We start from the raw sequence: 14,462 nt of genomic DNA, 5'->3' as shown, positions 1-14,462 counted from the left end.
CAATGTGCAATGAGATATACTATCAGTGAAGTTAGACATTGCTTGGTTTACATTCAGAAAGTCTGCACTGTACATGGGGTTAGAACAAGGAAGACATCTGTTCTTCATAAGTGGTATTGTTTCAGGTCCTTCTATTGGAAGCCATTAATAATGATTTGTCTTCTGCACACAGATCACAGGTCCCTAGATGAAGGCATGTAATCTCAGACAGCTAGCCCTGACAAGTAAAATTAATGGTTATATGGGCATCTAACGCTATGCCTCCTTGGCTTGGTATACAAAAGCATATTTTCTGCTCAATATTTGATTGATAACCAATCAATCAAAAGGCCCACAACTCTGCACACATGTAAAGAGATTCTGCCTTCCAATCCATTTTTTCCAGATAGAACAGATTGTAAATCTGATCAGATGCTGATTCCACACTATATATTTTTTGTATTTTCATATCAATATTTACCAAGACATCTGATCTACCTTCAGCTGTATAAACCCCCATCAGAGCCACATATCAGCTGATTAATACATTCCCTTTCACAGATTTAATTGTTTTATTCAGTGAAAATCTGCTCTTGTGTACTAGTTCTTCATCCTGGCCAGGAAACATGTAGGAATATACAAGAAATTTGTAGCCAAATGCATGCAGGAGTAGAGAGAATAGATGCTTCCTTGTGGTCAGTTACTGTTCAGGTTGTAAACAAGCTCAATGTAAAGAAAGTAGGACTGGACTTGTAAAGGCGGCTTTGGAAGACAGAAATAAAAGACTGCAGCAAGAACCTAAATAGATTCTCATCAGACCAATAATTTCAACATCAGTTTTCCCATAATATCAAATATGCAAAAGTTCGATACAATGCACAGGATAAATTGGTAATTATGCTTAATGTGTGATAGATACCGCCATGCAACATCACATTGATCAGTGTCACCAGCATCACCAATAGTTATTGTTGGATAGCCAAAGCTAGGTGTTGTTAGTGGCAGAGCACAGAAAATGGTCCATGGATGCAATGAAGTTGAAAAATAAAGCAATGAAAGATAAAGCATATCTAAACTAAAAAAGCAAAGATGTAATATATTGATGTGGTGGCTGAATTTGTTTTATTAAGGTACAAAGTTCTCACTCTGTGGGTCCCACAGAACTCAGATCTCCTGGGTGCGCCCAGACCACAGGTTACACAACCTCTTCACCTGAGCCACCTGGCCTCTGGCTGCAACTTATCCCAGTCTGATCGATGTTCCCTTTTATCAATGACCAAGACCTCCAGGGCCATCCTCATTGTCTGGCCTGGAAAAGGGGTGCCTAGCACACCCATTCCTTTCAAGACACCCCAGGCCTGGATCCCAAATGAAAAAATGCAAATATACAGAACAGCATTTACTTATAATCCTATCAAGGCCTCTTAAACCCATTCCTACGTGAAACCGAGTCGTATGATGGTAAATATCACTTGAATTTGGCATCACCTATTTCATTACACTACACACACTTTTTGTTTCAGAGCAGCTATACTTACTTTATCACCAATTTAGACTACTAATCTGTCTATCTTTGCTCATCTCTATTACAAGGAAGTTAGCGGCATAGCTCAATACTATGAGCTCCTATGTAGAATTTGGACCTGATCCCTCACTTCACTGCAGATTTGCACCCCATCCACTCAGGGCACAAGTAAAATCCTTCAGTTGCAGACTCATATTGTAGCAGACCTCAACAGACAAATATTTTTAGAATGCTTAACATGGTCAAGTTCTGATGCTCAGCAACTACAATGGGCATGTGGGGATCCTAAATAGACTTTGGAACATTGGAAAAAAGGGATCTGGTCTTATGAATCCTGATTTCTTTTAGAATGGATCTGGATGTCTAGGTGTTTATAACTGGTTACATGGGAAAGATTGTCCTTAGGAAAAAGATCAGGATAGATGCAGGGTGATGCTCTGGCCATGTTTTTTTGGGAAAGCTTCGGTCTGGGCATTCGTGGGAATGCTACTCTAATGCAGACCACCTACACTTCCTTTGGCCATGATGTACTCTGAAGGCAAGACCACAATGAAAAAATTGACCTCCAGATTACCAAGCTATCAATCTTTTCGAGCATTTGTGGTATGTGCTGAAAAAATGCTTTCAGTCCATGGAAGCCCCAACTCACAACAGGGATTTACGGATCTACTGCTAAAATCATGGTGAAGATACAGTGCTCAACCCAGACATTTTTTTAAGCTGAGTAGCAAGAAGTTGTAGGAGAGTGGTGGCCCCTGTATTGTGACCCAACTCACCCAAAAACAGCCAGGTGGTTACTGAAAAGTGCTAGGTGGTGCACCCAGTTAAAAGGGGCTGGGGAGAACACTGAAGATACCACAGGTCACATCAAAGGTTTTGGGTAGTCTTAGTGGCACAATAAACAATATTAGGCAGGTGGTAATTGGCCAGAACAGATGGTATTCTCAAGAAAAATGGCCATGGGCCATACTTCGCGAACGTAAGGTGAGAAAGTTAATCAGACTGTCACTCAACATTTGACCCCAAGTACCTCCTGGAGACAGGCAGTTGTGGGAGAAGAGATACTGGTAAAGGTTTGAAGACCAAAACATTTAAAGCACTGAAATGCAACCCCCTGGTCATGAGAAGATGAGGACTTAGCTCTGGCACTGAGGGAATCAAAGGTGTGTGATAGAGGAGGACAACGAGACAACGATACCCATTCTGCTCTGACTGTGTTCACATATGTCTAAGGGTCTTTGTTAGATGTAAGAAGGTGCAAACAACAAAAAAGTTTCCAAAGAGTTACATACATAACTTCATTCTATGACTTCGTGCCATGTCTCCTATTTTCAAATCATAAGGCCACCCAAATAAATTGAATATTTAGGTTCTAGTAGATGATGGTTGTTTAAGCCAACTACTAGGAAGTGGTTATAGCAAGGATTTTTTTATTATTAAATTAATATTGGATTCTTAGCAAAAAAATGTATTTTAAGTTTTCTCCTAGCTGCTTTTATTGTTTTACAGTCTAATCAAGCAATGCAGGCTATAGTGTAAAGCCTGTAGTGTTCCGCAAAGGACTAGAGGAGTAGAAGCCAACAGTCATGTGACTGGTCTCTCATTAGCTCCTATTCTTTCATTCAAGCGAATAGCAGCCCCAGGTGCATCAGACATATAGCTCCCTAAGCAGTAAAATTTCTGATCCATACTGATTGGAAAGCTCTTGCTCAGACTCCACAATAGTGTATAAGATCCATGCAGAAAAAACAATGGCTTCAACACAGGGACCAAGGGTCCTAATCTGTAACATGGTGGTAGGGAATAAGCAAACTAGGTTGTTGGTCCTACTCTGTAGCATGCTGGCTACCTAGGCTTTGGTCAGTTTGTAAAGATACCAAACTTTAGGACTTTGAACATTGTTCTTTGAGGCATCATAAATGTATTTAGCCAATTTAAACTGCAGGTTCTATTGGGTTTACCACCTAGCTCCGTAAAACACCTAGTTACCCTCTACCTCAAACACTAAACTCCTAAAACCCTTTAAAATTTACCCACTCTAACCCAACCTGCCTTTTATGACCTAACACTCCTACCACATTAACCCTAAGCTAGTCCTCTCCCTTTAACTCATCACCCCTGAAAGATTGAATCTTCGGGGCAGGGTTTTCTCCTCCTGTATCACTGTCTGTATTAGTCTGTCATTTGCAATCCCTATTTAATGTACAGCGCTGCGTAATATGTTGGCGCTATATAAATCCTGTTTAAAAATAATAATATTATTAATATTGATTGAATCTTTTACATAAAACTAACCCACTCTCTACTTCCACCGAAGCATGCTCACTGAAAACCAATGGCCTTCACTGTTTGTGTAGATCTGCCCCTTCTTTGCAGTCTTTTCCACACCCGAACATTACAGCCCCATAAATTACTATGGAGTTGTGTCCAAGTTGGGTCTACTTGACCAGTTCAAAAGTTGACCCATTCCAGACAAAGCCTCAATCAAACAGTGAACTAGACAGCCACCAGATAAGTAGACATCGATGGGGGTAAAAGGTTGGGCATGATTAGGTCAAAGAAAAGGAGGAAATAGAATAAAAGCACTTCAAAACCCTTTCTTTGATTGGTGGTCATACTAAAGGTTCCCCAAAAATGGGAGTGACATTTTATGATTTTTGTGCCTTGTAACTTTCTGATGAGCTGCCTGCTGCTTCATTCCACCCACATAAATCCCATCATAGCCTCTGAAACCCACACGTGACTTAGCCATGGGCATCCACCACTGATAAATGATCAACATATTCTTTGCTTTTAACATTAGTCCTTTCTGTAACTGATTTCTGACTACATCAGGGCTGACAGCAAGCGGAAGCAGCATACTTACAGGAGGAAACAGAGAAATTTCACTTGCTCAGAAGTCCTGAGGCAAACAAAGGAAAAAGAAGAAACAGCACAAGAAAGGTGAAAAGATAAAGAGATCGGAAAAAGGGGGGGAGAGAAAAATTTTGCTTTTGAGGTAAATATTATACACCACATATTATATAATAAATGGCTGCTCACAGTTAATTGCTATGGGAAAGGGCGGGATATAGGAGACTCACCAAGCATTATATATGTAAAGTATGTAAAGCGTACCAGTCATTAGTAGACATAATGGAGTAAAGGCAAGCAGGGGATATGGTAAACTTAGTTTTCCCCCATGTGTTTGGTAAAAGTACATTTATTATAAGTTTAAGGCCATTTTGATAGGAGCACACCTGGTATATGTGGACATATAGTGTATGTGAGAGTAAGGAGTACACTGCCCTCACCCCCAAGTTATAAAGAATTTATTGCTTTTTGGAAGGTGGATGTTTAGTTGGTGTGATTTCCCATACTAATCACTACCCATTCTTTTCATTAAGCTCCATCTTTCATGGATGCATGTTACCATGCCAGCAAAAAGGGGTTGAGGTGGTGGAAGAACAATGTATCTACCTCCGATGAAGGGAAATGCTGAATAAAAGCTCAGTAGAGCAAATGTAGCTTTTCCACTATCACTCTATAGAAGAAAAATACCCTAGCAGCAACATAAAATTAGATCAAGCCTTAACGTCAGAGAGCTATGGGGACGGAAGGAATAGAACCTCTGTCGTATTTTTAATGCCGTTGTAACCTCTCAAGTTGACTGACGTTCTACTTTAGACATAATACTAACAAAATGATACAATACACCTTATGAAATATAAATAATTATTACAATATAGAAAAGACACTTACTTTTATCAAACACTTTGATTTCATGTAACCCATTTCTTCAGAACACTGTACTGCTTACTGAATATCAACTGCACTAAAAAAGTTTTACTATAGATGTAATTTTCTAACCTTATCTTTAGAACCGAACCAAAAAGTGAGGATTTACGAATATGCTTCGGTATAGGGAACAATTAGAAACTTTTTGTTTATTTATGTGAGAACCTAGAAATGTGGTAGTCGATTTCCTAATTACTTGGGGGATCAAGTGCCCCAACGTACCCAAAGAGCCGGAGGGGATGCATGAAAAAAATGCAATGAAACCCCTCTGACCTCCCCACACCAACTTACAAACATATTACTCAGCCCATATGACCTCTCCCCACATATTATGCTGGCCCCATGACTGACACACAGACGCACAAGTGCAGCTCCCGAGCCCTAACGCCATGCAGCCACTCCATGCATACATGTGGGAAGCGTGTTGGACAAAGGCCTAATAAGCACTCCTTTGTCTAAATCCCTGTATGTGCAGTGTGAGATCTAGGGCACTGGATACCTGCAACTGTTTGGGAGATTTAGTGCTACTCCCTGCCTAACTGCTCTGAGCTGAGGAAGCAAAGCCCTGGAGATTAAGGCCTAAAAATCAGGAATAAGAAAAAGATCAGCAGCTGAGAGACCCGAGGCAATACTGGTGACTAGTTTCTTACCCTTGCTTGCCTTTTAGTTTGGCACAGCTTCCAGAGTTCAGTTCCAGTTTAAAGACATTGGTGCTACAGACACGCATGTCTCCCCCAATCTCACCTCTATCAGACCAGCCTGCCAACATGCATACATAAGTGGCGCATGCCAATGCTGAGAGAGGTTTAAAAAGATGGGTTGGCTTGACACCAACATGAAGGGTAAAGACTTCCAGCAATTTAGGATTGAATTGTAGAAAAGATAAATGGAACAATAGGAGATATTTAAAGCACTGGGAGCAATAGAGGTTCTGGGAACTAAGTGGGTACAAGGTAAGGATGCATGAAATAATAAAACATAGAAGAAGCTTAAAAGTTGATAAATATAACCAATACAAAACTGGCATTAGCGTCACCAATGTAAGCACTTGCATGTAAAAGAGAAAAATCAAATACTTCAAATGCTTATTTTCAGTGTTTGACTATTCCAGGAGAATCAATTCCCAAGCAGCCTTCTCCAGTCCTAATGCCATAGCCTTATTTTCTGGTAGTTCTAATTACTCCTTGGCTAATTAGGCACAACCTTTCATGAATAACAAAGTCTGTTGACATCATATATGAGATGGTGGTGCTCATCAGCAATTTAAGGGATTTTGAAAGTCTACGTAGGGAAGGCTTTATCAGGTAAACCTGTCTAATGCACCTATAATCAAATGGGAATTTTTGTTAAAACAAATGGTCTGGTGACAATGTCTTTTTAAGAGAATTTAGCATGTATACAGAGGATCAGTAGCATTGGTGGCATCCACATTCACTACTTGTTTAGAAAAGCTAATAAGCTTACAATAAGTTGGCTGCATTATGGTGTTATTAGCTGATCATTCGGTTTATGAGTTAGTATGAGCATTACTTATTGTTATGGTGTTATTAGCTGATCATTCGGTTTATGAGTTAGTATGAGCATTACTTATTGTTATGGTGTTATTAGCTGATCATTCGGTTTATGAGTTAGTATGAGCATTACTTATTGTTATGGTGTTATTAGCTGATCATTCGGTTTATGGGTTAGTATGAGCATTACTTATTGTTAATTATTATGGATATTCAATTTATAATTGTGCTGTATCCGTGTTCTGTATATTAGCATAATATAGGACACAACGTCAAGATTTAATGAAAGTAAGACCGAAACATAGGTCCCATGCAGCAGGTTGTGAAAATATACTTAGACTTACCAGTGAAGGTGCCAATTTATTGAGGAAGAACATAATTTTTTCTTACCATCTGATTGGACTTTTTATGATGGAATAAAGAAGCCCACATGCATTAACCACTAAATAATAATTACTGTTTCTAGGTAAGACATTGTTTTATAGTAAGGTGTGTTTCAGCAATCTAACCTCAGCAGATTGCAACATTTATGGGAAAATACCCTTATTAGGTATTATGTGAAATAATATTTTGCATACAACTACCATGCAGGATCTTGGATCTCTACATATTTTTGTTTTTTTGTAAAAACAAATATAAATTCTAAAACACAGTTTTCAAAAGACTTACGTTATTAGACGGGATCTGCCCAACTTTGGTGATGACCTGGGACTTCCTGATCCTCTCCTTGGTTTAGTATCCTGGACAAGATCGGTTTCTGACCCGGAGAGGGTCTTAGAATGCTTAAGGTGATCCAGAGGGCCATCATTCTGATCTTTGTTGAATCCACAAGGTGCTTTAGTCACAGTAGGAGATGATGACAAAGTTGACTTTCCCCCAAAAGGGTTAAAGTTGGGGTCCTCCCACTGGCTGGGATCACAGTTAAAGGATGCTCTGGGAAGGTTAAGGTCATCGGAATCTGCATTTATCTCCAGGTTCTTCTCTTGGTGCTCAACTTTTTTGATCCTGTTGGAACTATCCTTTTGTATCCTGGATGGAAGCTTGCTTGTAGGTTTCCGGATTCTCCTTGGTGAATCTTTCTTGATATTGTCATTTGTTTCCATTACAGAGTCCTGATTGTTATTATCTCTTTCAGAAGTATCCATTGATGTTGCATTATCTGTCTGAAGGCCATTGTTATTGAGAAAATCTTTACTATCTTCATTTACACTTTCTCTATCTATTGTATTCTGCTGAGGTCCTGTGTCATTGCCTTGGTTATCCTGCTCTGAAAAAACATTATCTACAAGGGGATCTTCTGGTTTTTGGACCCCAGTAATTTCAGGAAGAAATTCTTTAACATGGCCCTCAGAAATCCTGGTAATAGAATCGTCAGTGCAAACCTCAGGCAGACTCCTGTCTATAGCCAAGTCACTGGTTGTCTTCTTACCACTGTTTGTTCCCAAGGTGTCATCAGTTAATAAATTGTTATTATCATTCACAGTTAAGTTGGATAAGAGTTCTGTGACATCAGTTTCTGAAAATTAAGAAAAACATAAAAAACATCAGTTTCTGAAAATTACTAAAAACATAAATATCAAATAGTTAATATGTGCCATAAATAGTAATAAAGCTCTTACAAATATAAGCCTGCCTTTGGGGTTTTTTTATGGTGAGAATTGGAATCTGCAGCACACACAGCCAAGTGGCCCTTTCACAACATTGAAAGTTTCACATGAGCTAACGTGTACTGCAGAAAGTCAGCTGTGCCATGGCAGTGATTCATGGCCATGATGAAGGTGGGTGTTATTTCAGAGAATATGTTTTGATAATTAAGTGAGATAATAACAGATTAATTGTAAATGAAGAACTACTGCATGGGACCTATTAGGCTACAGCTTTGTGAAAATGATATGGACTCACCTATACAAAATACTTAATAATATACCATGCCAGCATTACAGATAATCCTCATTATTCAGTTCCCTTTAACAAATAACAACATTGTGAATAGTTTTGCATTCTTTCATTCTTTGAGCATTGACCTACTTTGCAGCTCTTTGTATTCAGCTGCATAATGCGTTAGTCCATGCTGTAAAATCTGAAGATCTGTACAGCAAGCAGATTGCTATATAAATAGTCATCAGTTGTTAGTTAATGCGGATTTCACTCTAAAGTCTGAATTAGAGTTTATTTCTAGATAGGGACACCAGCTGTACTTATATTATTACAGGCCTGTTATATACAATATCTGGTACCACCTTTCAAGTTCTACAGATACTCACACAGATATCAAATACAATCGTAGGGGTGGATTTTTTGCAGTTCCCACACATCCCTTGTATAAAACAGTTGCTCCAACACTGCAAACCTGTTAGATTTTGAATAGCCAAGTCTAATGTAGTTGACCCAATCATTAAAACCTCTAACAAGAAAATATTCATACTAATAAATCTTCAGCAATCATTAAAATTAATACATCATGGCTCTGTTATTAAGAGCCTTTTGGTATAGGGTGGCAAATTATTGATCCTATGACAGGTGACTCACCTGTATTTTATACCTATTACAGGCCTCCCGATGGAGAATGCAAATGGCCATGCACATGCACATTGCACAGGAATAGTCCATGGTTGTCACCATTCGAAGACCCAACTTAGATGATAATATCCAATAATTTTTAGAGTATGCAAGGTGTGGCAGAATTGTTTTTCAGCCGAGGATTAAAACTTATTTTAACAAAAGGGCAATTGCTTGATCTCAAAGGAGAATGCCCTACTGGACCATATGGGTGCTATCATTGCACATGGTTGAAGGTGAGCAGGGAATTCCCCATTACAGGTAATAGAAAGGCAACTTATGTTCATAGAGAAGGCTTTTTATTATGAAAGCTATATGTGATTATCTGCCATGGACAAAACAAACTTTTATTTGCTCCAATCCATACTCTTGTTCCCACCATTGTCCCCATACTGCATTGCATATAGCTGCTTAAGCACACAGTGTCTGTGTATCTAAACCTGCATATAGCTGGAGGGCAACAAGAGTATGTCATTAGATTACAAATACTACTTTCATGTTAAGCCAGAGAAAGAGGAATTGGTGCAAGTAAAACTTTAATTACTGCAATTAAAACAAAGCTGTTATTTAATACTTCTAATTCTGCATACAGTCCCAGGTAAGACAGTATAAGCACAGTACACAAGCCAGGTACATTCATTCTAGGTAAAAGCAGAAACAAATCTTTTTATTGCTTTTGGGTTAGGCGTTTTATTGCTTTTGGGTTAGGTGTGCAAGATGCTGCAGGGATGTAGGGCCTGGGGTCTTGATTTACCGATTTTGTCCCCATTGGAAGATTCAATTGAGCTACAAAAGATTTTTTTTAAATCCTAAAAGCATTGTTAACATTATAGAATGGCCTACAGCAATAGGACCACATTAGAGACCAATGCGAAGTCCTAATCCCAATGTCACACATAGGCATTCTGTGAAATCTGCCCGTAACTTCACTTCAAGCTCAACTCAAATTGGCTGGAAAAAAAATGAAAACTGCTTGAAGCAACCAGTGACTTTAACTGACCTAGGATAAAGAAAGAAAAAGAGTTTCTGACTGTTTAAAATGCCAAAACACGGGTACTCAATGTGTGTTACAGAGAAATGAAAATTGTAAAACTTACAATGTGACAACTTTTATCAACGAGCTGAAGCCAATAAATTCTACAGCACACAGCATCCAAAAATAAGAAACCCAACTGACGGATGTGCTAAACCTCTTCATTTCTGCTCCAGCTTTCCACTGATTAGCGATTCACACATAATAATTATAGGGAGAAGAACTGCCACTCATGTCCACAAAGTGGTAACAATTTCTAGTGACATTATAAAAATTTGCTTTATCCAAAAAGCCGGAAAATGAGGTCAACACGAGTGATTGTGCATGAATTAATCTCAAGCAATCGGATTCCTCTCTAGTTTCCAGAGCTTTAAGGAAAATGAAAGCAAGACCTATTGGTTGCTATTTGCATTAGGAACTGTTTTTGTGTGACCCATTTATCAAAAACATACATGGAGCCTAATCAAATCACCCCAAAATTCACTATATTGGCTTTACCGTGATATTTTGTTAAAAGTGGACTTTAAACATATTACAAAGCTAAGAAAAGATCTAGAACAAAATTTGCTAACAAAGGGTGATATATAGGTAAAGCTTGACAATTATCTACTCCAAAAGCTGCAAAATCCTGCATTGTTTGGACCTACTGTTAATAGGATCCCTTGTCTCTAAAAGCTATTGTGCAATATTTTGTTTTTGATTGAAATAAAGTTTATAGTTGAACAAAAATCAATACAAATATTTGTAATTATGATCTTTTATTTATGGTGGATTTTATAGAAGAAATTAGATGGATAAAATTAGATGGAAGAAATTTTGGATGATTAACCATCAGGGGGCAGATATAGGGAGGTGCAAAGTATGCCATGAGAACCCCGGATACTCCCCAGCCAACAGGGGCCCCCAAGAAAAGCTATTAGTCATTTTGGAAGGGGCCCCTGTCAGTTCTGCACAGGAGCCTACTGTTGGCTTCATGCATCCCTTTAACTATCAACAACTACATGAATGGCATCAATTTTAATTGCAATTGCAATTGTAATTTTGATAAAAAAAATGCAATTGAGAGGAAATTATATAGCATAAAAAAAAAAATCTCTGCCAACAATTCTGTGATCACTGACTACACATCCTAACTTCTTGGATGGGCAAGAAAGCTAAACTTTGGGTGCCAAAGCGCACCTTTGGCCATCCATATTTCTCCTCTCCTGTGTAGCTTATACCACAAGTGGTGAAATAGCAAAGAGATACAGGTGACACAAATCTTGAGTAGGTCCTGCCAGGAGCTACTGCTCTGGGCCCTGTGACACTGAAAGATGATAGTTACATCTGTGAATAGGAGCTTTCTCTGTTCTGTTCCAGAAAATGTATAAACCGTCAAATAGTGGGCTACAAAAAAGTGAGATAAAAGGTAAACATGTAATGGTTGCATTCAGTGGTTTAGCCCTTAATTTCATTATATATATTTAATTTATATTAGCCTCCAATTACTATCCGTTCCAAATTAGGTAGCAGCATTACCTCAAATACTGAAGCAACAAAGACATTAAAGACGGTTGCATCCAGTGTATTTAATTTAAAGAGGGAGAATCTCTCATTAAGGATGTATGGTGTGACACATTCTGCTGGGCCTTAAGCCCATGTCTCTCTCAGTCAGGATTTCCCTGATGCCTCCCACTCTGAAAGGTTTTGTATTTAAGTCACGAAGTGAAACACTGCCTACATTGTTCATATTTCCGCTGTGAAACCGTCTTCTGACCTCAAATCACCCAGAAGCTCCCGCACAACTAAGGCATGTTACCCAAAAAAAGGATACACCTTGGTATCAATCAACCAGAAAGGTTTGTACAGATTTGCAAACCATACAAGGCAGGCTATGCCATCCCTAGGGTGCAGTCAGGGGCATTAGCACTGCAGAACTGAGCAAACAATCAGCTTTTTCCTTTTAAATAAATCAAGAATATATAGATATACATACAGGCAACAGCTTTTAAATCAGTTCTCCATCAATCAGTCCAATTCTTCTGAAGGCACATAATAAAGGGACTTTACTTGAATTGTGAAAACTGTCTGCTATGGGCAACATCTTCCGTTAATATACACAATCTCGGCTATTTGTTATTTATCCAGGTTAAGCAATAAAGGGGTTAAAGAGTCAGACGTCTGGAAAGGCTGCTGAAGAAAAAGAAAAAAAACGCCAGGAATCCTTCCAGAGGAGACGGTTTTTGACATTCATTTCCATTATGCATTGGTATGCACTTTGAGGACACCCATACACAGAAGCTAAACAAGATCCAGTTCATAAACGGAGATTAACATTCTTGCCAAAATAAGCAGCTATGGAGTACATTACACCATGAGCTCCTGCTAAATGCTGTTACCATTCTATAGTTATAGAAAGAAAATAGAACTTCAGTGTGGAAAAATTATTGTAGAATTCAGTAGCCCGTCAGCCAAATCAACCCCAAAACATATTTGTGCTTTGTGCCAACCTGTGCATTTTACATCAACAAAAAAATGACTACAGTTATGTTTCAGTCCAGTCGAAATTAGTTGGCTGTCCTAATGCAATCTTACATAAGCAGCAATGCACCAAAATGGCGTGAATTCTTCCTTATGGTGACAATCTTAAAGTAGTATGCAATGGACCAGACGCGACTGCATTTGTGCTTTTATAACACTAGATTGCAAAAGGAAGGGGTATTGCTTAAAGTGGTAATGCGGTACCAGTTTTTGCCAGATGCTGACCAAACAAGGGGATCTGCCACCTCCATCAAAGAAAGCTAACACTGCATTCTAATCATGCCAACAAAGCTTATTGTTCATCAAGTACACTCTACCCCTGATCACACAGAACGCCTTCCCTGACTGGTTTCCCAACTTACAGTGTTAATCATAAGGTCACAGATTAAAGTTATGATTTGAATCTGGGACATTGTCAAATCAGCAAGGGCTGAGCTCCCTTCACCTGCATTACCTGAACACATAAACATGAAGGCCCTCACCAATCCTTACCACTGACCATAAGCAGAATTTTCTATATTCTTGAAGGAGCCTTTAAGTTCCCCCTTAAAGTGCTTTTATTGCTTTTAGGGTGGTTGGGTTCTTGCTCCAACCCACTGGAGTGACTTCCACAAGTGATGTGATGTCCACACTACCAAACCGATGTCCTATTCTGTTGGTCTTCTTCCATGTCTGGGCATGGTTCTAACACTTCACTGTGCAATCCAAAATTAAACATTATATATGGATATTGTATAGGGTACGGGAAGTCAATTCTTTAAAAGATCTTTGATCCCAAACAACCATTATTTCAAAGGCTATCCAGTTATCTTTTTGGCTATATATGTTTATATGTTAAGTATTTTAGGGAGTTTTTTTTATTTTTATGTAAATTGTATTTTTAAGCTTTTTAATCTAAAAACTACTCCAGCAGAGTCGTAAAGTTCTTCTTTGTCCAAGACTAAAAATTCTCTGGAGTCCATTTAAAAAAGGCAGGATATCAGATAAAAGCGAAAAATGTGCCCTCTTGTTAAATTGACAGCTGAGAGTGATGAAGGTTTACAGCTGCAATCAGCATTCTATTTGATGTCCTTATCAGGAAGATTTCCTATTTTCCCTTTTCTAAGAGTTCCTACTTACTTCCAGTCCAGGCAATCTGTCTCAGACAGTAATTCCATAATACCAAACTTCACTGTGCTATCTAAAATTAAGACATATGTAAATTGGTTTATATAAAGTATACTTGATGTGTATATATATATATATATATATATATATATATATATATATCATACATATACACACACACACACACACATACATATACACACACTGTATATCTATTGATCTGCCAGAAATGCACTCAGCTCCTTAATCCATTGGTGTTTAAAACATAGTTCATTAATTTATTTCAACATTTTTAAAACATAATAAAATTATTAGATGCGTTTCGCAAACAAAGGCCTGCAAAACGTGTCTATTAATTTTAATATGTTTTAAAAATGTTGAAAAAAATTAATGAATTAGGTTTGTTTTAAACACACAGAAATGTTCTTGTATTTTATGGCACCTTAAAAGC

The 14,462-nt window shown here is 38.3% G+C and overlaps 1 protein-coding gene across 3 annotated transcripts in view; it reads right to left on the bottom strand.

Annotated features, from left to right (window-relative positions):
* TACC1 (transforming acidic coiled-coil containing protein 1) overlaps positions 1–14,462 on the bottom strand; it is a 51,715-nt gene that overhangs the window by 29,778 nt on the left and 7,475 nt on the right. For 2 of the 3 annotated variants that reach the window (XM_072399772.1, XM_072399774.1), the window contains exons 3-4: positions 7,462–8,308; positions 4,371–4,406 (exon numbers count right to left, since the gene is read on the bottom strand). In XM_072399772.1, the coding sequence (XP_072255873.1) occupies positions 4,371–4,406; positions 7,462–8,308 (883 nt within the window). The remainder of the gene's footprint in view (positions 1–4,370; positions 4,407–7,461; positions 8,309–14,462) is intronic. The other variant, XM_072399773.1, reaches the window with a different exon arrangement.

The sequence above is a fragment of the Pyxicephalus adspersus genome, chromosome 2 (assembly GCF_032062135.1).
Source record: "Pyxicephalus adspersus chromosome 2, UCB_Pads_2.0, whole genome shotgun sequence".
In the NCBI taxonomy this organism is placed as follows: Eukaryota; Metazoa; Chordata; class Amphibia; order Anura; family Pyxicephalidae; genus Pyxicephalus; species Pyxicephalus adspersus.
The sequence above is the reverse complement of the archived record's forward strand: the minus strand, read 5'-3'. Positions and strand labels throughout refer to the sequence as shown.